Source organism: Heterodontus francisci, chromosome 4 (genome assembly GCF_036365525.1).
Source record: "Heterodontus francisci isolate sHetFra1 chromosome 4, sHetFra1.hap1, whole genome shotgun sequence".
Taxonomy (NCBI): domain Eukaryota; kingdom Metazoa; phylum Chordata; class Chondrichthyes; order Heterodontiformes; family Heterodontidae; genus Heterodontus; species Heterodontus francisci.
Genome location: NC_090374.1, coordinates 44,980,317 through 45,005,571, shown reverse-complemented (window position 1 = coordinate 45,005,571; position 25,255 = coordinate 44,980,317). Strand labels below are relative to the sequence as shown.

General features: G+C 42.3%; 1 protein-coding gene across 1 annotated transcript in view; it reads right to left on the bottom strand.

The window, feature by feature from the left end:
- The window catches only part of slc30a5 (solute carrier family 30 member 5), an 82,261-nt gene that overhangs the window by 37,613 nt on the left and 19,393 nt on the right, over window positions 1-25,255 (bottom strand). Inside the window, exons 4-5 of the mRNA XM_068029444.1 lie at window positions 18,297-18,382; window positions 10,605-10,692 (exon numbers count right to left, since the gene is read on the bottom strand). Coding sequence (XP_067885545.1) covers window positions 10,605-10,692; window positions 18,297-18,382 — 174 coding nt within the window. The remainder of the gene's footprint in view (window positions 1-10,604; window positions 10,693-18,296; window positions 18,383-25,255) is intronic.

Here is a 25,255-nt window from a genome sequence, read left to right as displayed (position 1 = left end):
TGATGGCCTGCATCCTAGGTTCTTAAAAGAAGTGACTGCAGAGAGAGTAGATGCATTGGTCATAATCATCCAAAATTCCAAGATGCTGGAAAGGTCCCAGTGGATTGGAAAACTGCAAATGTAACACCTCCATTCAAGAAAGGCGGTGGTGGGGGGGTGCGGGGAGAAGGGGTGGTGGTGATGGGGAATAGAAAGCAGGAAGCTATAAGCAAGTGAGCCTAACATCAGTCATTGGGAAAAGGCTACAATCCATTATTAAGGAAGTAGGAGCAGAATATTCAGAAAATCATAATGCAATCGGGCACAGTCAACATGGTTTTCTGAAAGGGAAATAGTGTTTGACAAATTGATTAGAGTTCTTTGAGAATGTAATGAGGACGGATAAAGGGAAACCAGTAGATGTAGTATATTTGGATTTCCAAAAGGCATTCGATAAGGTGGCACATAAAAGGTTACTACACAAGATAAATGTTCATGGTAATATAAAAGCAAAGTACTGCAGATGCTAGAAATCTGAATAAAAACAGAAACTGCTGGAAATACTCAGCAGGTCAAGCAGCATCAAATCCAGACACACTACATCTACCCCTTTATCCGTCCCTAATAAATTTGTCAAACACTATTTCCCTTTCATAAAACCATGTTGACTCTGCCTGACCGGCTGCGTATTTCCAGCACTTTCGGTTTTTATTTAAGAGTTCATGGTGTTGACGGTAATATATTGGAATGGATAAAGGATTGGTTAACTAACAGGAAACAGAGTCGGGATAAACGGAGCATTTTCAGGTTGGCAAACTGTAACCAGTGGAGTACCACAGGGATCGGTGCTGGGGCCTCAAGTATTTACGATCTATATTAATGACAGGGATGAATGGACTGACTGTATTCTAGCCAAATTTGCTTATAATACAAAAATAGGTAGAAAAGAAAGTTGTGAGGATAAGTGCCTGCAAAGAGATATAGATAAGTTAAATCGGTGGGCAAAAATTTGGCAGATGGAGTATAATGTGGGAAAATGAGAAGTTGTCCACTTTTGCAGGAAGAATAGAAAAGCAGAATATTATTTAAATGGAGAGAGACTGCAGAATGCTACAGAACAGAGGGATCTGGCTGCCCTTGTACATGATTCACAAAAAGTCAGGTTCAGCAAGTAATTGGGAAGGCAAATGGAATGCTGGCATTCATTGCAAGGGAGAATGGAGTATAAAAGTAGGGAAGGCTTGCTACAACTGTACAGGGCATTGGTTAGACCACACCTGGAGTACTACGTACAGTTTTGGTCTCCTTACTTAAGGAGGGATATACTTGCATTAGCAGTTCAGAGAAGATTCACTCGGCTGATGCTTGGGATGAAGGGATGGTCTTATGAGGAAAGGTTGAACCTATACTCATTGGAGTTTAGAAGAATCAGAGGTGATCTTACTGAAACAAAGATTCTGAGGGTAGATGCTGAAAGGAGGTTTCCCCTCATGGAAGTGGGGGGGGGGGGGGGAGGGGGTGTGGATTAAGAAACAAGGGGGATAGTTTCAAAATAAGGGGTCTCCTTTTTAAAATGGAGATAAAGAGGAATTTCTTCTCGGAGGATTATTAACTTTGGAATCATCTTCCCCAGAGAGCAGTGGAGGTTGGGTCATTGAATGTATTCAAGGCTGAGTTAGACAGATTTTTGATCTAAAAGGGAGTCAAGGGTTATGGGGGGCAGACAAGTCAGCCATGAACTTATTAAATGGAAGAACTAGAAGGGGTGAATGGCCTAATCCTGCTCCTATTCCTTAATTTCTTATGAAGCCTCTCAATAAAGTACAGGACAATTACCGAACAGAAAATGCACTGACATCATAAACTATGCTTCCAAAGCACGAATGCTTTAGGTTATATGAATTCTTCAATTGGAGGCTATCTTGAAATTTGAGGAATGATGCACGATAGCAGCTAATTTAATGTATGTCTTTCAAAGAAAATAAATTGTAGTGTCACAGAACCCATCAGTTTGAATTTTGCACGACAGCAACCTGTCAAGGTATGTTCAAGCATATTCAATGAAATAAACAGATTTTTGATCTCTCAGGGAATCAAAGGGATATGGGGAGCAGGAAAGAGGAATGAAGGCTGAAGATCAGCCATCATTGCATTGAATAGGAAAGCAGGCTTGAGGGGCCGAATGATGTACTCCTGCTCCCATGTCTTATGTTCAGCAGTATATCCCAAACCTGGGACTTCGCTAGAAGGCCAAGGGCGGCAGCTGAATGGGAATAACATCACTTCCAAGCTTCCCTCCAAGCCATACACCATCCTGACTTTCCATCCTCCAAATCTCTGTTGCCCATATGTTATCCTGCACCAGATTCTAGTCATTCATCATTACTACCACTGTTGAGCTACAGGATCCAACTTAAAAAAAAAAATCTTTGTATTTAAAGCCTTGCATGGCCTTGCCCATTCCCATCTCTATAACCTCTGACAGGTCCCAGATTTTTCTGTTCCTCTAACCTCAGCCTATTGTGTAATCTTCCCCACCCCTCAACACCAACATTTTTTTTTATTCGTTCGGAGGATGTGGGGGCGGGGGTGTTGGGGGGTTGCTGGCTAAGCCAGCATTTATTGCCCATCCCTAATTGCCCTTGAGAAGGTGGTGATGAGCTACCTTCTTGAACTGTTGCAGTCCTTGGGTGTAGGTACACCAATAGTGCTGTTAGGAAGGGAGTTTCAGGATTTTGACCCAGCGACAGTGAAGGAATGGTGATATAGTTCCAAGTCAGGATGGTGTGTGGCTTGGAGGGGAACCTGCAGGTGGGGTGTTCCCATGCATCTGCTGCCCTTGTCCTTCAAGGTGGTAGAGGTCACGGGTTTGGAAGGTACTGTCTATGGTGCCTTGGTGAGTTGTTGCAGTGCATCTTGTAGATGGTATACACTGCTGCCACTGTGAGTTGGTGGTGAAGGCAGTGAATGGGGTACCAATCAAGTTGGCTGCTTTATCCTGGATAGTGCCAAGCTTCTTGTATGTTGTTGGAGTTGCACCCATCCAGGCAAGTGCAGACTATTCAATCACACTCCTAACTTGTGGACAGGCATTGGGGAGTCAGGAGGTGAGTTACTTGCTGCAGAATTCCCAGTCTCTGACCTGCTCTTGCAGCCACAGCATTTATGTGGCTGGTCTAGTTCAGTTTCTGGTCAATGGTGACCCCCAGAATGTTGATAGTGGGGGATTCAGCGATGGTAATGCCATTCAATATCAAGGGGAGATGGTTAGATTCTCTCTTGTTTGAGATGGTCATTGCCTGGCACTTGCGTGGTGCGAATGTTACTTGCCACTACTCAGCCCAAATCTGGATGTTGTCCAGGTCTTGCTGCATATGGACATGGGGCTGCTTCAGTATCTGAGGGGTTGCGAATGGTACTGAACATCGTGCAGTCATCCACGAACATCTCCACTTCTGACTTCAGGATGGAGAGGTCATTGATGAAGCAGCTGAAGATGGTTGGGCTTAGGACACTACCCTGAGGAACTCCTGCAGTGACGTCCTGGGACTGAGATGCTTGACCTCCAACAACCACAGCCATCTTTCTTTGTGCCAGGTATGACTAACCAGTGGAGAGTTTTCTCCCCGATTCCCATTGACTCGTTTTACTAGGGCTCCTTGATGCCATACTTGGTCAAATGCTGCCTTGATGGCAGGGGCAGTCACACTGACCTCACCTCTGGAGCTCAGCTCTTTTGTCCAGGTTTGGACCAAGGCTGTAATGAGGTCAGGAGCTGAGTGCCCTGATGGAACCCAAACTGAGCATCAGTGAGCAGATTATTGCTGATCAAGAGCCGCTTGACAGCACTGTTGAGGACCCTTTTCATCTCTTTGCTGATGATTGGGAGTAGACTGATTGAGCGGTAATTGGCCAGGTTGGATTTGTCCTGCTTTTTGTGCACAGGACAATTTCCACATTGCCAGGTAGATGCCAGTGCTTTAGCTGTACTGGAACAGCATGGCTAGGGGCACGGTTAGTTCTGGAGCACCAGTCTTTAGTACCATTGCCAGAAATGTTGTCAGGGCACAGTCTTGGCAGTATCCAATGCCTTTAGCCGTTGCTTGATATCACGTGGAGTGAATCAGATTGACTGAAGACTGGCATCGGTGATGCTGGGGACCTCGGGAGGAAACCGAGATGGATCATCCACTTGGCACTTCTGGCTGAAGATGGATGCAAATACTTCAGCTTTGTCTTTTCCACTGATGTGCTGGGCTCCCCCTTTGTTGAGGATGGGCATGTTTGTAGAGCCCCCTTCTCCTCCTGTTGGTTGTTTAAATGACACCACCATTGACGACTGGATATGGAAGGACTGCAGAGATTAGATCTGATCCGTTGGTTGTGGGATAGCTTAGCCCTGTCCATTACATGCTGCTCCGCTGTTTAGCGGGCAAGTAGTCCTGTGTTGTAGCTTCACCAGGCCGACACCTCATTTTGAGGTATACCTGGTTCTGCTCTTGGCATGCCCTCCTGCACTCTTCATTGAACCAGGGTTGGTTCTCCCAGCTTGATGGTAACAGTAGGGTGGGGGATATGCCAGGCCATGTGGTTACAGATTGTGGTTGAGTACAATTCTGCTGTTGTTGATGGCCCGCAGCGCCTCATGGATGCCCAGTTTTGAGTTGCTGGCTCTGTTCGAAATCTATCTCATTTAGCACGGTGGTAGCGCCACACAACACAATGGTGGGTACCCTCAGTGTGAAGATGGCGCTTCGTCTCCACAAGGACTGTGCGGTGGTCACTCCTACCAATACTGTCATGGACAGATGCATCTGCAACAGGTACAAAGAACAGTACAGCACAGGAACAGGCCATTCGGCCCTCCAAGCCTGCGCCGATCTTGATGCCTGCCTAAACCAACACCGTCTGCACTTCCGGGGCCCATATCCCTCTATTCCCTTCCTATTCATATATTTGTCAAGATGTCTCTTAAACGTCGCTATCGTATCTGCGTCCACCACCTCCCCTGGCAGCATGTTCCAGGCACTCTCCACCCTCTGTGTAAAAAACTTGCCTTGCACATCCCCTCTAAACTTTGCCCCTCGCACCTTAAACCTATGTCCCCTAGTAACTGACTCTTCCACCCTGGGAAAAAGCTTCTGACTATCCACTCTGTCCATGCCGCTCATAACTTTGTAAACCTCTGTCATGTCGCCCCTCCACCACCGTCGTTCCAGTGAAAACAATCCGAGTTTTTCCAACCTCTCCTCATAGCTAATGCCCTCCAGACCAGGCAACATCCTGGTAAACCTCCTCTGTACCCTCTCCAAAGCCTCCACGTCCTTCTGGTAGTGTGGCGACCAGAATTGCACGAAATATTCTAAGCGTGGCCTAACTAAGGTTCTGTGTAGCTGCAACATGACTTGCCAATGTTTATACTCTATGCCCCGACCGATGAAGGCAAGCATGCCGTATGCCTTCTTGACTACCTTATCCACCTGCGTTGCCACTTTGTGACCTGTGGACCTGTACGCCCAGATCTCTCTGCCTGTCAACACTCCTAAGGGTTCTGCCATTTACTGTATACCTCCCACCTGCATTAGACCTTCCAAAATGTATTACCTCACATTTGTCCGGATTAAACTCCATCTGCCATTTCTCCGCCCAAGTCTCCAACCGATCTATATCCTGCTGTATCCTCTGACAATCCTCATCATTATCCGCAACTCCACCAACCTTTGTGTCGTCCGCAAACTTACTAATCAGACCAGCTACATTTTCCTCCAAATCATTTATATATACTACAAACAGCAAAGGTCCCAGCACTGATCCCTGCGGAACACCACTAGTCACATCCCTCCATTCAGAAAAACACCCATCCACTGATGCCATGCGGGACCTTGTCAAAGGCTTTACTAAAGTCCATATAGATAACATCCACTGCCCTTCCTTCATCAATCATCTTCGTCACTTCCTCAAAAAACTCAATCAAATTAGTAAGACACGACCTCCCCTTCACAAAACCATGCTGTCTCTCGCTAATAAGTTCGTTTGTTTCCAAATGGGAGTAAATCCCGTCCCAAATAATCCTCTCTAATAGTTTCCCTACCACTGACGTAAGGCTCACCAGCCTATAATTTCCTGGATTATCCTTGCCACCCTTCTTAAACAAAGGCACAACATTGGCTATTCTCCAGTCCTCTGGGACCTCACCTGTAGCCAATGAGGATGCAAAGATTTCTGTCAAGGCCCCAGCAATTTCTGCCCTTGCCTCCCTCAGTATTCTAGGGTAGATCCCATCAGGCCCTGGGGACTTATCTACCTTAATGCTTTGCAAGACACTCAACACCTCCTCCTTTTTGATAATGAGATGACGGAGACTATCTGCACTCCCTTCCCTAGGCTCATCATCCACCAAGTCCTTCTCCTTGGTGAATACTGATGCAAAATACTCATTTAGCACCTCGCCCATTTCCTCTGGCTCCACACATAGATTCCCTTCTCTGTCCTTGAGTGGGCCAACGCTTTCCCTGGTTACCCTCTGGCTCTTTATATACGTATAAAAAGCCTTGGGATTTTCCTTAATCCTACTTGCCAATGACTTTTCATGACCCCTTTTAGCCCTCCTAATTCCATGCTTAAGTTCCTTCCTACTGTCTTTATATTCCTCAAGTGCTTCATCTGTTCCTAGCCTTCCAGCCCTTACAAATGCTTCCTTTTTCTTTTTGACTCGGCTCACAATATCCCGTGTTATCCAAGCTTCCCGAAACTTGCCAAACTTGTCTTTCTTCCTCACAGGAACATGCTGGTCCTGGATTCTAATCAGCTGATGTTTGAAAGACTCCCACTTGTCAGATGTCGATTTACCCTCAAACAGCCGCCCCCAATCTAAATTCTTCAGTTCCTGCCTAATATTGTTATAATTAGCCTTCCCCCAATTTAGCACCTTCACCCAAGGACTACTCTTATCCTTATCCACAAGTACCTTAAAACTTATGGAATTATGGTCACTGCTCCCCCACTGAAACTTCGACCACCTGGCTGGGCTCATTCCCCAATACCAGGTCTAGAATGGCCCCATCCCTAGTTGGACTATCTACATACTGTTTCAAGAAGTCCTCCTGGATGCTCCTCACAAAATCTGCCCCATCCAAGCCCCTAGCACTAAGTGAGTCCCAGTCAATATTGGGGAAGTTAAAATCACCCACCACCACAACCCTGTTACCTTTACATCTTTCCAAAATCTTTCTACATATTTGCTCCTCTACCTCCCGCTGGCTGTTGGGAGGCCTGTAGTAAACCCCCAACATCGTGACTGCACCCTTCCTATTCCTGAGCTCCACCCATATTGCCTCGCTGCATGACCCCTGAGGTATCCTCCCGCAGTACAGCTGTGATATTCTCCTTAACCAGTAATGCAACTCCCCCACCCCTTTTACATCCCCCTCTATCCCGCCTGAAGCTTCTAAAGCCTGGAACATTTAGCTGTCAATCCTGCCCTTCCCTCAACCAAGTCTCTGTAATAGCAACAACATATTTCCAAGTACTAATCCAAGCTCTATGTTCATCTGCCTTACCTGTTATACTTCTCGCATTGAAACAAATGCACTTCAGACCACCAGTCCCGCTGTGCTCAGCAACATCTCCCTGCCTGCTCTTCCTCTTAGTCCTACTGGCCTTATTTACTATGTCCTCCTCATTTATTTCAGTAGCTGTCCTACTGCTCTGGTTCCCACCCCTCTGCCACACTCGTTTAAACCCTCCCGAGTGATGCTAGCAAACTTTGCAGCCAGGATATTAGTGCCCTTCCAGTTTAGATGCAACCCGTCCTTCTTGTACAGATCCCATCTGTCCCTTAAGAGAGCCCAATGGTCCAGATATCGGAAACCCTCCCTTCTCTACCAGCTGCTCAGCCACGCGTTTAGCTGCACTATCTTCCCATTTCTAGCCTCACTGGCACGTGGCACAGGGAGTAATCCAGAGATTACAACCCTAGAGGTCCTGTTTTTTTTTTAAACTTACTACCTAACTCCCTAAACTCCCCCTGCAGGACCTCATCACTCTTCCTGCCTATGTCATTGGTACCGATGTGTACCAATTGGTGAGGATGAGGTCCAGTAGGTTTTTCCCTCTTGTTGGTTCCTTCACCACCTGCCGCAGACCCAGTCTGGCAGCTATATCTTTTAGGACTCGGCCAGCTTAGTCAGTAGTGGTGCTACCGAGCCACTCTTGGTGACGGACATTGAAGTCCCCCACCCAGAGTACATTTTGCGTACTTGCTACCCTCAGGTGTTTCTTCCATGCTTGGTCATGACTTCTGTCACTGAAGCCCCATTCTTTGGAATTCCTTCCCTAAATCCCTTCCTCCCGCTCCCTCTCACTTTAAGGCCCTCCCTAAAATCATGTCTTTGACCAAGCTTTTGGCCATCCTTCCAAATATCTCTTCTTTTTGATTAACACCTCTGAAATGCCTTGGGACATTTTCTATATAAAACACAAGTTGTTGCTGAATTATAATGCATTAAACACCCAGTTAATTTATGTTATTTGTTCAGCTGCCAGCATGCTCACCTCTTGGTCAGAAGATAATGAGGAGTGAATGTATAATAGAACCCAGTGCAGGATTGGAAGTGCGCTGCAGCCAAAAGTTTAATCCTTTGAATGAGATGTTAAAATATGATCCCTATGGCACTATTCCAAAAAAGGGTTCTCCTCCCTCGACTACTAAAGCAATGAAGAACCAAATGTATCTTGCTGCAGAAATAACGCACAATACCTAACTGTTAAACATGCAATTGATGATTCACACAGTTTTTAATTGGCTCCATCCAATAAGGAAGCTCGAGCAGGAGGTTTAGAGGGAATTTGAGCAAAGACAGTCACCCAGAGGGTGGATGGAATCTGGAACACACTGCCTGAAGAGGTGGTAGAGGCAAGAACCCTCACAACATTTAAGAAGTATTTAGATGAGTACTTGAAACGCCATAGCATACAAGGCTACGAGCCAAGTGCTGGAAAATGGGATTAAAATAGATAGGTGCTTGGCTTGATGGCCGGCACAGACACAATGGGCCGAAGGGCCTGTTTCTGTGCTGTATAACTCATACTGAAATATCCAAATGGAATGAAGAAAATGAAACATATACATATTAGCATTATAAAAGTATAGGACAGAGTAAAGGCAATAATACAACTGCAATGTTTGAATGAAGCATTGCTTATCCTTTGTTCGCACACTATAGGAGCCATCTGATTATGCTACATGTGTTTGTAATGAAAATTATTCATGTTGAATGAATAGATGGGATGCTAATTAAAGTATAAACCATAGCATCACAATCAATTTGAGGTCTCATATTATAGCATTATACACTATAGTATTATGATCATTGGTGGATAGACAATGATCTAATTAAGATGCAACTACTGAACTTGTCCAACACTAGCCAATAAGATTTCAAGGATTTAATAATTTAGGAATCTCTCATAATCCAATTTTACTTATCCATTATTCTATATTTAGTCCAGGTTGCTAAACAGTTATGAATGATAACTGCTCAAAGAAGGTCAATTCATTGAAATCATGTATATATACTTCTTGGTGGCACAGTGGTTAGCACCGCAGCCTCACAGCTCCGGCGTCCCGGGTTCAGTTCTTGGGCGGCACAGTGGCTAGCACCGCAGCCTCACAGCTCCAGCGACCCGGGTTCGGTTCTGGGTACTGCCTGTGTGGAGTTTGCAAGTTCTCCCTGTGACTGCGTGGGTTTCCGCCAGGTGCTCCGGTTTCCTCCCACAGCCAAAGACTTGCAGGTTGGTAGGTAAATTGGACATTGTAAATTGCCCCTAGTGTAGGTAGGTGGTAGGGAATATGGGATTAATGTAGGGTTGGTATAAATGGGTGGTTGTTGGTCGGCACAGACTCGGTGGGCCGAAGGGCCTGTTTCAGTGCTGTATCTCTCTATGACTCTACTTGAACTGAAATAAATTAGTTCACAGTTTTCATACAGATATACCGTGCAGAATTCATTCTTACCAATAACAGATGTGGCAATTATTTTTTTCACAGGCCTAACTTAGCGTGATCACTGACCATTTATTGAGTTAAATGATGTAAACGTTTGCATGCGTCAATAAACATGTAATTCAGAAAACAGGTTTTATTGACACCCATCACTGGACGATTAGAATTGTTTCAAAATGGCAGCTAAATTAATTTAAGTAATTTTTCTTGTCATTTGACTAAAACATATTTTTCAGACCCAATTATTTGTTCCCAGCAGTAAAATAGTCAAATATACCAAAAATAACAGTTCTCCACTTTTTTTTGTCTTAAATGTAATTAATTTTATAAAGTAAGTAGTTCAAATACCCATGCCTCATGAACGAATAATAAAAAAAACACACACTACAAATACTTTTGCTCAGTTAAAATAAACTCCAGGGCCGAAAGATCTATTTTCTAGTATATTTTCTGTTTATGAAAAGATAATTTTAACAAACTGAAAAAAAATCACTAAGTATTACCATCATTATAAGTAACATTCTATACTTATCTTATCAAATTTATCTAAAAAGTTACAGCATTTATACCCTAAACTTACAAGGACAATATTCTCTATGTATTAGTTAGTGATGCACAGTACCTTTGCTGGGCCTCCATCAGAGCTGGTAAACAGCACACCAAGCAGTGAAACAACAACAATGTCACTATGTTCAAATAGAAGTATTGTTCTGTCAAGAGAAAATAAAAAAGGGTGCACATTTTTGATATTCTAAATCTTTCATTAAGATCAGAACACAGCAGTAGAACATCACACCAATACCTGTTATACCAGTCAGTCTGACCTCGGTGGTGAGTAAATTGCTAGAATCAATTCTGAGGGACAGGATAAACTGACACTTAAAAAGGCAGGGATTAAACAGGGATAGTCAGCATGGATTTGTTAGGGGAAGGTCATGTCTTACTAACTGAATTGAGTTTTTTGAGGAAGCAACAAGGAGAATTGATGAGGGGAGTGTAGTGGATGTGGTCTACATGAATTTTAGTAAGGCATTTGACAAGACCCACATGGATTAGATTAGATTAGAGATACAGCACTGAAACAGGCCCTTCGGCCCACCGAGTCTGTGCCGAACAACCACCCATTTATACCAATCCTACACGAATCCCATATTCCTACCAAACATCCCCACCTGTCCCTATATTTCCCTACCACCTACCTATACTAGTGACAATTTATAATGGCCAATTTACCTATCAACCTGCAAGTCTTTTGGCTTGTGGGAGGAAACCGGAGCACCCGGAGAAAACCTACGCAGACACAGGGAGAACTTGCAAACTCCACACAGGCAGTACCCGGAATCGAACCCGGGTCCCTGGAGCTGTGAGGCTGCGGTGCTAACCACTGCGCCACTGTGCCGCCCACACAGTGGGCAGGCTGGTCAGTAAAATGAAAGCCCATGGGATACAGGGTTGTGGCAGGTTGGATCCAAAATTGGCTCAGTGACGGGAAACAAAAGGATAGTAGTCAACGAATGTTTTTGCGAATGGAAAGCTGTTTCCAGTGGCGTCCACAGGGCTCAGTGTTGGGTTCCTTGCTGTTTGTGGTATACAATAATGATGTGGACTTAAATGTGGGAGGCATGATTGGGAAATTTGCTGATGACACAAAAATTGGCTGTGTAGTTGATAGTGAAGAGGAAAGCCGTAGACTCCAGAATGATATCAATGGTTTGGTTGAGTGGGCGGAAAAGTGGCAAATGGAATTCAATCCAGAGAATCATAGAAAGTTTAAGGCACAGAAAGAGACCACTTGGCCCATCGTGTCTGTACCAGCCGAAAAACAATCCACCTATTCTAATCTCACCTTCCAGCATCTGGTCCGTAGCCCTGCAGTTTACAGCACTTTAGGTGCATATCCAGATTCCTTTTGAATGAGTTGAGGGTTTCTGCCTCAACTATCCTTTCAGGTAGTGAGTTCCAGACCCCCACCAACCTCTGGGTGAAAAACATTTTCCTTATCTCCCCTCTAATCTTTCTACTAATCACTTTAAATCTATGCTCCCTAGTCACTGATATCTCTGCTAAGGTAAATAGGCCCGTCACCTCCACTCTATCCAAGCCCCTCAAAATTTTGTACATTTCAATCAGATCTCCCCTCAGCCTGCTCTGTTCCAAGCAGGACAATCCCAGCCTAGAGTTATAGAGTTATACAGCACGGAAACAGGCCCTTCGGCCCATCTATTCTAATCCCATTTTCCAGCACTTGTCCCATAGCGTTTCAAGTGCTCATCTATTTACTTCTTAAATGTTGTGAGGGTTCCTGCCTCTAGCACCCCTTCAGGCCATGTGTTCCAGATTCTGGGGGAAAAATGTTTTCCTCAGGTCTCCTCTAAACCTCCTGCCCCTTACCTTAAATCTATGCCCCCTAGTTATGGCAACCTCCGCTAAAGGAAAAAGTTTCTTCCTATCTATCCTATCAATGCCCCATATAATTTTGTATACCTCAATCAGGTCCCCCCTCAGCCTTCTCTGCTCTAAGGAAACCAACCCTTGCCTATCCAGTCTCTCTTCAAAGCTGAAATGTCTCAGCCCTTCCTATAGTGTGGTAACCAGAACTGTACACTATATCCCAGCTGTGGCCAAACTAGTGTTTTATACAGCTCCATCATAACCTCGCTGCTCTTATATTCTAAGCCTCGGCTAATAAAGGCAAGTATCCCATATGCCTTCCTAACCACCTTATCTACCTGTGCTGCTGCCTTCAGTGATCTATGGACAAGTACACCAAGGTCCCTCTGACCCTCTGTATGTGCTAGAGTCCTACCATCCATTGTATATTCCCTTGTCTTGTTAGTCCTCCCAAAATGCAAGACCTCACACTTCTCAGGATTAAATTCCATTTGTCACTGCTTTGCCCATCTTACCAGCCCATCTATATCATCCTGTAATCTAAGGCTTTCCTCCTCACTATTTATGATACCAACAATTTTCGTGGCATCTGCGAACTTACTGATCATACCTCCTACATTCAAGTCTAAATCATTAATGTACACTAAAAGCCTATCCAATCTTTCCTCATAGCTGCATTTTTCCAGCCCTGGCAACATCCTTGTAAATCGCTTCAGTACCCTCTCTAGTGCAATTACATCCTTTCTGAAATGAGGTGATCAGAACTGCACACAGTACTCAAGTTGTGGCCTAACCAATGATTTATACAATTCCAGCATAACCTCCCTGCTCTTGCATTCTACACCTTGGCTAATAAAGGAAAGGATTCCATATGTCTTCTTAACTACCTTATTGACCTGTCCTGCTACCTTCAGGGATCTGTGGACATTCACTTCAAGGTCCCTTACTTCCTCTACACTTCTCAGTATTTTTCCATTAATCGTGAATTCCTTCGCCTTGTTTGACCTCCCCAAATGCATCACCTCACACTTCTCCAAGTTGAATTCCATTTGCCACTTTTCTGCCCATCTGACCAGAACATCAATATCTTCTTGCAGCCGACTGCTATCCTCCTCACTATCTACCACACGGCCAATCTTTGTGTCGTCCGCAAACGTCTTGATCATGGCCCCTACATTTACATCCAAATCGTTAATATACATCACAAAAAGCAGACGATCCAGTACTGAGTCCTGCAGAACGCCATGGAAACAGCCCTCCAATTGCTAAAACAGCCATCAACAATTCCTGCCACTGAGCCAATTTTGTGTCTACCTTGCTGCATTTCCCTGGATCCCATGGGATTTTATATTTTTAACCAGTCAGCCATGTGGGACCTTGTCAAAAGCCTTGCTAAAATCCATGTCGACCACATCAACTGCACTACCCTCATCTATCTTTCTTGTTACTTCTTCAAAAAACTCCATCAAGTTGTTCAAATAAGATCTTCCCTTAACAAATTCATGCTGACTATCCTTGATTAATCTGTGCCTTTCTAAGTGACAGTTTATCCTGTCTCTCAGAAAAGATTTCAATAATTTGCCCACTACTGAGGTTAGACTGAATTGCCTGTAATTATTCGGTCTATCCTTCGCTCCCTTTTTAAACAGAGGTACAATGTTAGCATTTCTCCAATCCTCCGGCACCACACCTGTATCCAGTGAGGACTGAAAAATGATGGTCAGACCCTCTGCTATTTCTTCTCTTGTTTCTTTTAACAGCCTAGGATACATTTCATCTGGCCCTGGTGATTTATCAACTTTCAAGTATGCTAATCCCATTAATACTTCCTCTCTCCCCATGTTTATCACATCCAATACTTCACGCTCTTCCTCCTTAACTACGATATCTGCATCGTCCCCCTCTTTTGTGAAGACAGACGCAAAGTATTCATTAAGAACCATACCAATATCTTCTGCTCCTACACATAGGTTACCTGTTTGGTCTTTTATGGGCCCTACTCTCTCTTTAGTTATCCTCTTACTCTTAATGTATTGATAAAACATCTTTGGGTTCACCTTGACTTTACTTGCCAATATTCTTTCATGCCCTCTCTTAGCTTTCCTAATTTCCTTTTTGATTTCACCTCTCCACTTTCAATATTCCTCTCGGCTTTCTGAAGTATTGAATGTGAGGTAATGCACTTGGGGAGGGCAAATAAAGCGAGGGAATAGACAATAAATGGGAGGATATTGACAGGGGTAGAAGAAGTGCGAGACCTTGGAGTGTATGTCCATAGGACCCTGAAGGTGGCAGGACACGTAGCTAGACTGGTAAAGGCGGCATATGGAATGCTTTCCTTTATTGGCCAAGGTATAAAAAACAAAGCAAGGATGTAATGCTGGAACTGTATAAAATGCTGGTTAGGCCACAGCTGGAGTATTGCGTACAGTTCTGGTCACCACATTACAGGAAGGACATAATTGCTCTGGAGAGAGTACGAAGGAGATTTACAAGATTGTTGCCAGGGCTTGAAAGTTGCAGCTATGAGGAAAGATTGGATTGGCGAGGATTGTTTTCCTTAGAACAGAGGAGGCTGAGGGGTGACTTAATTGAGGTGTACAAAATTATGAGGGGCCTTGATACAGTCGACAGGAGGACCAGTTTCCCCTAGCGGAGAGGTCAATTACCAGGGGGCACAGACTTAAGGTGATCGGTAGAAAGATTAGAGGGGACATGAGGAAAAACTTTTTCATCCCAAAGAGTGGTGGGTGTCTGGAATTCACTGCCAGGAATGCTGGTGGTGGCAGACACCCTCAACTCATTTAAAAGGTACCTGGCCACGCACTTGAAGTGCTGTAAGCTGCAAGGCTATGGACTAGGTGCTGGAAGGTGGGACTAGATTGGGCAACTAGTTTTTTCGGTTGGCATGGACATGATGGGCTGAATGGCCTCCTTCTGTGTCATTTTTCTATGGTTCTACACAACACAGAGCAGTGGAACAGATTCACGTTCATATAATTTTCCAAAAAGATAAAGCTTGTGATTTCAACTGGATTATCATAGGAAAGCAGCAAAAGAATGCAAGAGCACTTCCTCAAAGTTTAGAAATGCAAGTCAACCCACGTCAAACTAAAAACAGCACTTGCATATTCCCTTGTGTCCTGGTAAACAAGACACATTTGCAAAAACCTGCCAGCAAGTCAGCCTCCTAGGGCAGGGATAGATGCATGGCATAAGAAGACCTAGAGTCAGGGGCTGGGGAGAAGTAACTTGGAAAAATAAAATGTATCAAAAGTCACAAAACTAGGAGAAATTCTAATTTAACAACTTTGCTGTATTCTTATAGAACTACAGTATTTCAAAACAGCAGACAATGGCTGCAGTTTCCCAATTTTGCACTACAAGTTCACAATTTTCCTCTTCATTAAAATGAATGGGAAGGAAATCATACATTGGCAACTGGAGAAGTGGAAAACTCAGGCTTTAATTCTAATGTCTAAGAATATGAATTAAGACCTTGAGTTAATAGGTCACAATTGTATTCAATTGCTAAAAGCAGCATTGAAATCTACCTTTCAGAAGCTATACAACAGAATGTGCTGTGTTTCAAAAGATGGGTGCTTCATCTAAAAATGCAGCTAATAACTGATACAATTAGCTGGTTAAGCTCAGCGGATTCAAGTGACAGTGCATAAATTCAAACCTATGGTTTTCTAACCCGAAATGAGCCAAATGCACTTACTTGTATCATGCATTATTCACAGAGTCATTAGAGAAGTAATTCAAACTTCTACATTACCATCCTTAACTATGACAACTTTTAAATTGAATTTTAAATTTAAATAATTGTATATGAAATGCAAAATCTGCCACTACAGGTTCTCTCATTTAAATTTCTTTGTCTTCCATTTTGTTGCTCCCAGGCTTCCCTTAACCTTGTTCTGAACAGTCCACCAAAGACAACCAACAATATACCCAATGATGACTCTCAATTCACACAGAAAAAATCTGTCCTGCATACACTGCTTCTCTCAATTATGTGGCGGAGACCAGGACATAACCAGCATTATTTTTTTAAAAAATTTATTCATTCATGGGATTTGTGCGTCACTGGCAAGGCCAGCATTTACTGTCCTTCCCCAATTGCCCTTGAGAAGGTTATGGTGAGCCGCCTTCTTAAAACACGGCACTCCATGTGATGTAGGTACACCAACCAGTGCTATTAGGGAGAGGGTTCCAGGATTTTGACTCAACAACAGTGAAGGAATGGCAATACAAATCCAAATCAGGATGCTGAGAGACTTGGATGGGAACTTGCAGGTGGTGTTCCCACATGCCTGCTGCCCTTGAACTTCTGGGCGGTAGACGTCGTGGGTCTGGAATTACATCCTTTTGAAAAATTTTTAATGCACTTATCTCACCATCCAATGTAATGTCCACCTGTTCCACCTCCCTGGTAAATACTGAAGTGAAATAATTAACATTTCTGCCATCTCTCTTATTGTTATTTGTGGTATTATCCTGTCTATCCCTTAATGGCCCTAGTCCCATCCCAGCCTTCCCTTTTTATTGATGGGCTTGTAAAATATTACATTATTTTGTTTTATGTTCCTTGATAATTTAATTTGATAGTTCCTCTTAGCCTTTTAAAAAAAATTTTTCTCTCCAAATCTCTTTGCATTCTCTCTCATCGTGCACTCTTCTTCTGTCTATGTATTTAATGTATGCCCCTTTCCTTACCCTCAATTGTCCCCTCGTGTCTTTATTCATCCATGGAGTCTCATTAGTGTTTAGTTCTTTCTTTCCTTTTAGTGCAATATATTTTTCCTTCACTCTGTTGAACACTGTTTTAAATGTTTCCCATTGTTGTTTACATCCTTGTTTGCCAATATTGTTGCCCATTTTATTTCCCCAAGTTCTATTCTCAGCCCCTCAAAAATCAGCTTTTCACCAATCTATTAACCTGGTTTTCACCACACTTATATCCTTCTCTATCATCTTAAAGTGTATTATATTGTGGTCACTATCAACTAGATGTTCCCCTACTTTCACTTCTCTTACCTGCTTTGGTTTACTAGATCCAATAGCAAATCTTTTCTTATTGGACTTTTTACATATTGGGCTAGAAAGAAGTCCTGTAGGAACGCCACTCCCTTCTCCCCTTTACCTATCTCTTCTGTCCAATTAATATCAGAGCAGTCGAAATTCACCATGATTATTATTCTATGTTTTTTTACTCAGTTTCCTAATTTGTCTACATATTTCTTCTTCCACCTCTCTCCCACTATTAGGTGGTCTGTAGGCTACACTTATTCATGTGATTTATCTTTTATCTCTATTCATACAGATTCTATTTTTTCCTTGCTGACAGCTGCATCCCTTTTTTCTACTACCATTGTTATCTCAAATAAGTATAGCTATTCCACCTCCCCTTTTTCCATTTTTATTTTTTCTAAGTAGGTTATACCCTGCAATGTTTAATTCCCAGTCCTGACTTTTCTGTAGCCATGTCTGGTTCCTCCCAATGCACGATTGCCTCCAGCTTCTGTTTTATTACAGACACTGTGTGCGTTGCTGTTACAGACAGTTTAACTCATTTTTAGCAGGATTTCCTCTCACTTTATATTTAACCATCTTTTTGAACTTCTGTTCTATAACTATTTACTCCTTTGCCATCAATGCCCTGGAAGGTGTTGAAGGAACCTTGGAAATTTGCTGCAGTACATCTTGTAGATGGTACACACTGTGGCCATGGTGCTCTGGTGGTGGAGGAAGTGAATGTTGAAGGTAGTGTATGGGGTGCCAATCAAGCAGGCTGCTTCGTCCTGGATGGTGTTGAACTTATTAAGTGTTGTTTGAGCTGCAGGAGTATTCCATCACCCTAATCACAATTACAGTATGACAAAACTATATTTTCAGTAAATAATTAAAAAAAATTTACCTCAAGGGTCCGCAAAGCGTGAGTCCAAAGAACCACAACAACAAAATAATGCAACCACCAACTGCATGTTTACCAATCTTGACCCACTGCAAAAAATAAAAATATACATTTCAGAAACATATAGGTGGCTCTTGTGCATTTTCATTTAGCTCGGTCCACATGAAAATAAATTTTACTTCTAACGGATTAATTACTATATAACTCAATGCAATTGATAATATTTCTTCAATGGAGAGCAGGCAGTATGTCTACTGCATCAACTCTGACAAAGTCATGACAAGTTAATTTAACAACCAGAACTTGGCAGGCCAGCAGTTTTAAAGGTCAAAATATGGGGCTTGCCTCAGGTTGAAGGTATTTGAAATCTTCCAGACCAGTGGAATTTTGTTAAAGCTAAAAAAAAATATGATGCTTGCCTCAGGTGGAAAATATTTTTGACACCTTTAGACCAATGATGTTACCAAAGTTAAATCAGAACGTAGGATTTATTTGACAATTTCCAGCTCTCGAAAGCCAAAAAGACACTGCCTTTGCACAGGGAAGCTTCAAAAATGTTAAAAGTTTTGAGATACTGGATATTCTTATAGTACAACTTCACTGTTATTATTTCACAGGGCTTTCCATATACATACATAGTTTGAAAAAGGGCACAGAGGGATCACCAAAATTTAAAAATAGCAAATTAGAGATATTGCAAACAGTGTGGAAGATTTCAACAAAATGCATTATAGTGTGTGGCCATATATGTGGCAATACAATTCTTACAGATAAATGTAAAAAAAGCAAATAAACTTGTGCTGATATAACACCTATCATATTCTTAGAATGAACCAATGGATGACATTTAAAAATGTAGTTACTGTTTTAATATTCGGAAATAAAGTTGCCGATTTGCACAAAGCAAGTCCCATAAAGAATAAAGGGATAAATGAACAGAGAATCTGTTTTAAAAACAAGAAATGTTGGAAATACTCAGCAGGTCTGGCAGCATCTGTAGAGAGAGAGAAGCAGAGTTAACATTTCAGGTCAGTAACCCTTCTTCAGAGAACCTGTTTTTACTGGTGTGGCGTGTGCGATAAATACTGACCTTCACACTGGCAGAATATCCTACTCTTCTTTGAATAGTGCCATGTGATCTTTTAAATTCACCTGAACAGGTTAAGGGAGCCTCGGTTTAAAGTCTTATATGAAGGATGGCACCTCCAAAAATGCAGCACCAAATTGTCACCTGGATGATGTGCTCAACTATCTGCTTCAAACAGTGGCCTTCTGACTCAGAAGCATTGACAGCTTTACATTTTAGAAAAATATAAAGAGGATGGAAATAGACGCTAAACCACGACATTTTGTCCTTGTGGACTCGATAGGTGCTTACTGTGGAACTCTGTGGGCCATATTTAAATTCCTACATTTCCATTAACTTGCATAAATCACAAGTTTCTCTAATTAAAAGACGTTCTGATATAAAATGTATCCGCTAATGAGGGAACAGTCCCTAAAAACAGTCCTTTACAAGCCACTAGGCCCACAAAATTGTAACATGACAAACCTGCAAGTAAGAAATATAAATGCAAATAGGACTGAGTTGCCTGGACTTTGAGGGTAAAAATGCCAGGACCAAGATTGTCATAACTGGGACTACAATTTAGAGAACACATAAATCCTACAGGAAAGATGGCTAATAGGCTGGAAAAAAATGACAGAGTAATATCTGATATTTAGAGTTGTTATTGCAAATTTTAAGTGTAATAAGGCTGATGTAGTATTCATAATTGTACACAATGTCACAATACTTTGTCTGGAATGGGAAAAGAAACAAAAAAAAAAGAGATTCTTAGCTCTGCATCAGATATTCTAACAGGACTTACTTGCAATGTGGCATAACATTTAAAGATTTTTTTCCTCAATTCTATTAGGTCAGTTGTTAAAAAAATATTTCTTTGAACTTTGTATTCACTTCAGTATGCGGTCTTGAATAGACTGGTCAGTCTACTGGGGCATTTGGGATTAATCAGACCCATGTGGCTAATGAACAACTCAATACATAAATTAATCAAACCTGATTACACAATTTATTTTGGTTAAGGCTTCAGAATTAAGTAATTGGGAAATGCTGCAACTTAAGTCAAAGAAAACCACATGCACCTGCCAGACCAGTTCTACATATATACATATCAAAGCTGAATAAAAGAAAATTCCTGCTCTCGTCTGCACAGTGATATCTGATCTTTACATCAACAGAACCATGGGAAAAGAGTAGATGGTTTAATATCTTATTTGACTTCCTCCTGGTTCAGAGGCAACAGTGCTACCAACTAAATCAAACTGATACTCATAACTCCTATATTGTAACACTATTATGAAGTAAAATTAATTAAGGTGGTCACCACCGAATTAGTTGTGTGACCCTTCTTGATAGTTTAGTATCCGACAACCTGCAGTCCAGTCTCCCTCATATTCCTGCATTCCTGGAAAAATATCTCCTGACTGCAGTAGTGTCGCTTGCAACTATATATAGACAGTAACAAGTGTTTTTTGCTTGGTGCAGAAGTAATTCCTGACAGAGCTAATTTTCAGGTTGGGTGCTGGAACGATTAAGTTTTGTGTCATCTGCAAATTTTGAAATTGTGCTCTGTACATCCATGTCTAAGTCATTAACATATCAAGAAACTAGTGGTCCTAGTACTAACCCCAGGGAAACACTACTTCCTCCAGTCCAAAAAAAAACATTTACCATTACTCTGTTTCCTGTCACTCAGCCAACTTCGTATCCATGCCACCATTGTCCCTTTTACTCCATGGGTCTCAATTTGGCTGACTAGCCTATTTTGTGGTACTTTATCAAATGCCTTTTGGAAGTCCGTAGCGGCTTTCCTTAATTAATCCACCCTTGTCCATGCGGCTGTTAATTTTGTTCCGGATTATAGTTTCTATAAGCTTTCCCACCACTGAGGCTAAGCTGACAGTAAGAGCATAACAAGTATATAAAAAGGAAGAGAGTAGCTAAAGTAAACGTTGGTCCCTTAGTTTACTCTCATTCTAATTTCTCCCTCTTTAAGTCATCCTTTGCTGATTTCTAAAATTTTCCCAATCTTCTGGCTTACCACTAATCTTCAAAGCAACATACGTCTTTTCTTTCAATTTGACACCATCCTTAATATCCTTAGTTAGCCACGGATGGTGCATCGTTCTAGTACAGCCTTTCTGTCTCAAAGATATATATCATTATGAAATATTTCCTTAAATGCCTGCCACTGCTTATCTACCATGTTACCTTTAAACCTATTTTCCCAGTCCACTGGAGCCACCCCTATATCCAAGGAGGATTGGAAGACCATGGCCAATACCTTGGCAATTTCCACCTTTACTTCCCTCGGTTGCATCGCTTCCTGTCCTTCCAACCTTTCTAATATCTACTTTATCAATATTTAGCGCATATAGTATCTCACCTACCTCTTCCTTCACTATGACTTTAGCAGAATCATCTTCCATGAAGACAGATGCAAAATACTCATTTAGCACTTCAGTCATGCCCTCTGCCTCCATGCATTGATCCCCTTTTAGTCCTTAATCGGCACTACCCATCCTCTATCCTATTACTATTTATATGCCTATAACGTTGGCATCCTTCCATCTACGAAAGATGGACACGCAGCAAACAATCCATTTATATGGTGTCTTCTCTTGGTGCATCTTTGCTGATGGATGTGAAGGCCAATCTTTGAGAAGCAGGTTCTGCCACGAGTGCCGCATGCGAAGCTGCCAAGTGACAGTGAAAGTTGCTTTTTTTTTTTAAGTGTTGGTACCTGCTGCCAAACTGCTGTAGCCACTGATCGTTGAGGTAGTGTACGCCAGTCCACAGGATGTGTCGCCAGTTCCTTCATTTGGCAGCTAGTTACTCCCAGGTACAATAGCTGATGTTTAGGGCCTTCATGCCACATGTGCAAGCATTCTTGAAGCGGAGCTTTGTGCACCCCACTGGTCGTCTGGCTCGGCTACCTTACCATACAGAAGATCCTTGTGTATGCGAACGTGTCTGATCCACCGAAGCCACCTCTGTTCGATTAGTGCCAAAACACATTGGAGCTCTGCCTTTGAGAAGACCGCTGTACTTGCGATTTTGTTCTGCCAGGATATACGAATAATGTGCAGCAGACAGCGAAGATGGAAATTACTGAACTTCTTTTCCTGATAGCTGTAAGTCCCCCATGTTTCACAGCCATACAGCAAAGTGCTGAGAAGACAGGCCTTATAAACCATCAGGTTGGCGTTATCCCATGCACGTTTTACGTGTCAGTCATAGGTGGTAGTTGCTTTCCCTATGCGTGTATCGAGCTCTGCATCAAGGGACAGACAAAGCAGAATTTGCTAACCGTTTCCACTAACCACTAAATGCCTATAGTAGACTTTTGGATTCCCCTTTATGTTAGTTGCCAGTCTCTTCTCTGCATCTCTTATTTCCATTTTCAGGGCCCCTCTGAACTTTCTAGTCAGCCTGGCACTCAGTTGTATTATCAACTTGACATCTGTCATACACCCCCTGTTCCTGCTTCATCTTACTCTCTATAAGTATAAACAAGCTGGTGGAATGAGCAGACATGTGGCAATGAAATTTAATGCAGAGAAGTGCAAAATGATACATTTTAGTAAAAAGAACAAGGAGAGGCAATATAAATTAAAAGGTACAATTCGAACAAGGATGCAGGAGAGAGAAACCGAGGTGTGGATATTCTCAAATTGTTGAAGGTGGGAGGACAGGTTGAGAAAGTGGTTAAAAAGGCATATGGGATCCTGGGCTTTATAAATAGAGGGCGGAGATGGAGAAGTGAAAACATTTGGAGGGCTACACAGATAGGGCAGGAGAGTGGGGCTAGCTGCATTGCTCTTGCACATGGATATGACAGCCCCAATAGCCTCCTTCTGTGTGCTATAACCATTCTGGGTAATACAATCTGCACTGGAGTACGCTGCTGGAAATAAAGCACAAAGGTTAAATGCAAAAACCAGCTAAAGAACCAATTTATTGAAGATTTCCAAAAACAAAGTCTCCCAGAATACTTTCCATTGCACATGAAAGGACAAGTATATAGCATGCATCAAAAGACTTGCCTAGTTCTCTGCCCTAGCATTCAAGTGTCGAATGGCATCAACTCAAAAATTTCTTTTTTCTTTTATGCACATCCTTGTAACATGATATACTTAGAACTGAGATTTGTGTTGGGACGAAAAGGCTTTGATTCTGTAGCTCAATTATATTCAATTTTACCTTGCTGAAAATTCAATCTAGAGATAGGAAATATTCAGATTTATAAATTATAGGTAGCACTGACAAGCGTTAGAATTTGCAACATTGCTTCAGAGCTTAATTAAACAAAGACTGCACTGTAAAAAGAAATTTAAAGAGGAAATAATCTTAATCAGATCTGTATACTACATAAATGAGCTGTTAAAATGACATGGTCTGGTACTCCACTGGAACATAAACAAAAAAAAAATGGCTTTATGGCCATATGGCAGGCAGCCATAAAGACGGGGCTAAAGTGTGGCGAGTCGGAGAGACTGAGCAGTTGGCAGGAAAAAAGACAGAGGCGCAAGGGGAGAGCCAACTGTGTAACAGCCCCGACAAACAAATTTTTCTGCAGCACCTGTGGAAGAGCCTGTCACTCTAGAATTGGCCTTTATAGCCACTCCAGGCGCTGCTCCACACACCACTGACCACCTCCAGGCGCTTACCCATTGTCTCTCAAGATAAGGAGGCCAAAGATACTACATAAATGAGCTGTTAAAATGACATGGTCTGGTACTCCACTGGAACATAAACAAAAAAAAAATCACCATAAATATGTTATAAGATATTACACAAGCAAGACTAGTTGGAATGGCCATCTTTACTACTAAATATAAACCCACACTACTTCAAAGTAAAACAATCACCTTCCTTGTTACCAAAGGCAGTAATGGAATTATCTCACATGTGTAAAGTCCCATGGGACTTCAGGGCTCATGATACCCAAAACAAATTAGAAGCAAGTGTGTGCCAGCTTTTTGGGGGATAACTCTTCATAGAGAATAGGTTAAAATTTCTTCAACAGCTTTTCTGGGCTTAAAATTACAAGGTTTGTCATCAGTCATTGGATAATGCCATCTAAATACCTTATCTTTTACTGCTGTATGCGGCAACAGTTATACCATTCTAGGAGTAGACGTTAAACTGGAACTCACTGCCTAAGAGGGTGGTGGAGGCAGAGACAATCGATGATTTCAAAAGGAAATTGGATGGACACTTGGAGGAAATAAACTTGCAGGCTACGGGAATTTAGCAGGGGAAATGGGACTGATTGGATCGCTCTACAGAGAGCTGGCATTGAATCAATGGGCTGAATGTCCTCATTCTTACCATAAATGATTCTATAAACTGAGGCCCCATTTGCCCTCTCAGGTGGACATAAAAGATCTCATGGCATTATTTCAAAGAAAAGCAGGGGTGCTCTCCCTAGTGTCCTGGCTAATATTTATCCCTCAATCAAGATCACTAATAAAGATTAACTAGTCATTATCACATTGCTGTTTGTAGGACCTTGCTGTGCACAAATTTACTGCCAAGTTTCCTACGTTACAACAGCCACTACACTTCAAAAGTACCTACATGGCTGTAAAGCACTAAGGGACATCCTGAGGTCATGAAAGGTGCCATATACATGCAAGTCTTTTTCTCTTCTTTCTTTCAGTTGCAACCAAAACCAGTCTGTATGTATGTACTGGTGCTGAAGGAAACACAACTTTAGACATTACTAAATAATTTGGAAATTCAGTATACTGCATGGGCAGGCTTAATGGGTGTGATAGTGTGACATTGTGTAAAGACAACAGAAAACACTGCAACCTAGATTTGGGAACATTGGATTGTGGAATTATTTGAAATGTTCTGACTCCTATTAAAATCAGACACTACAATCCTT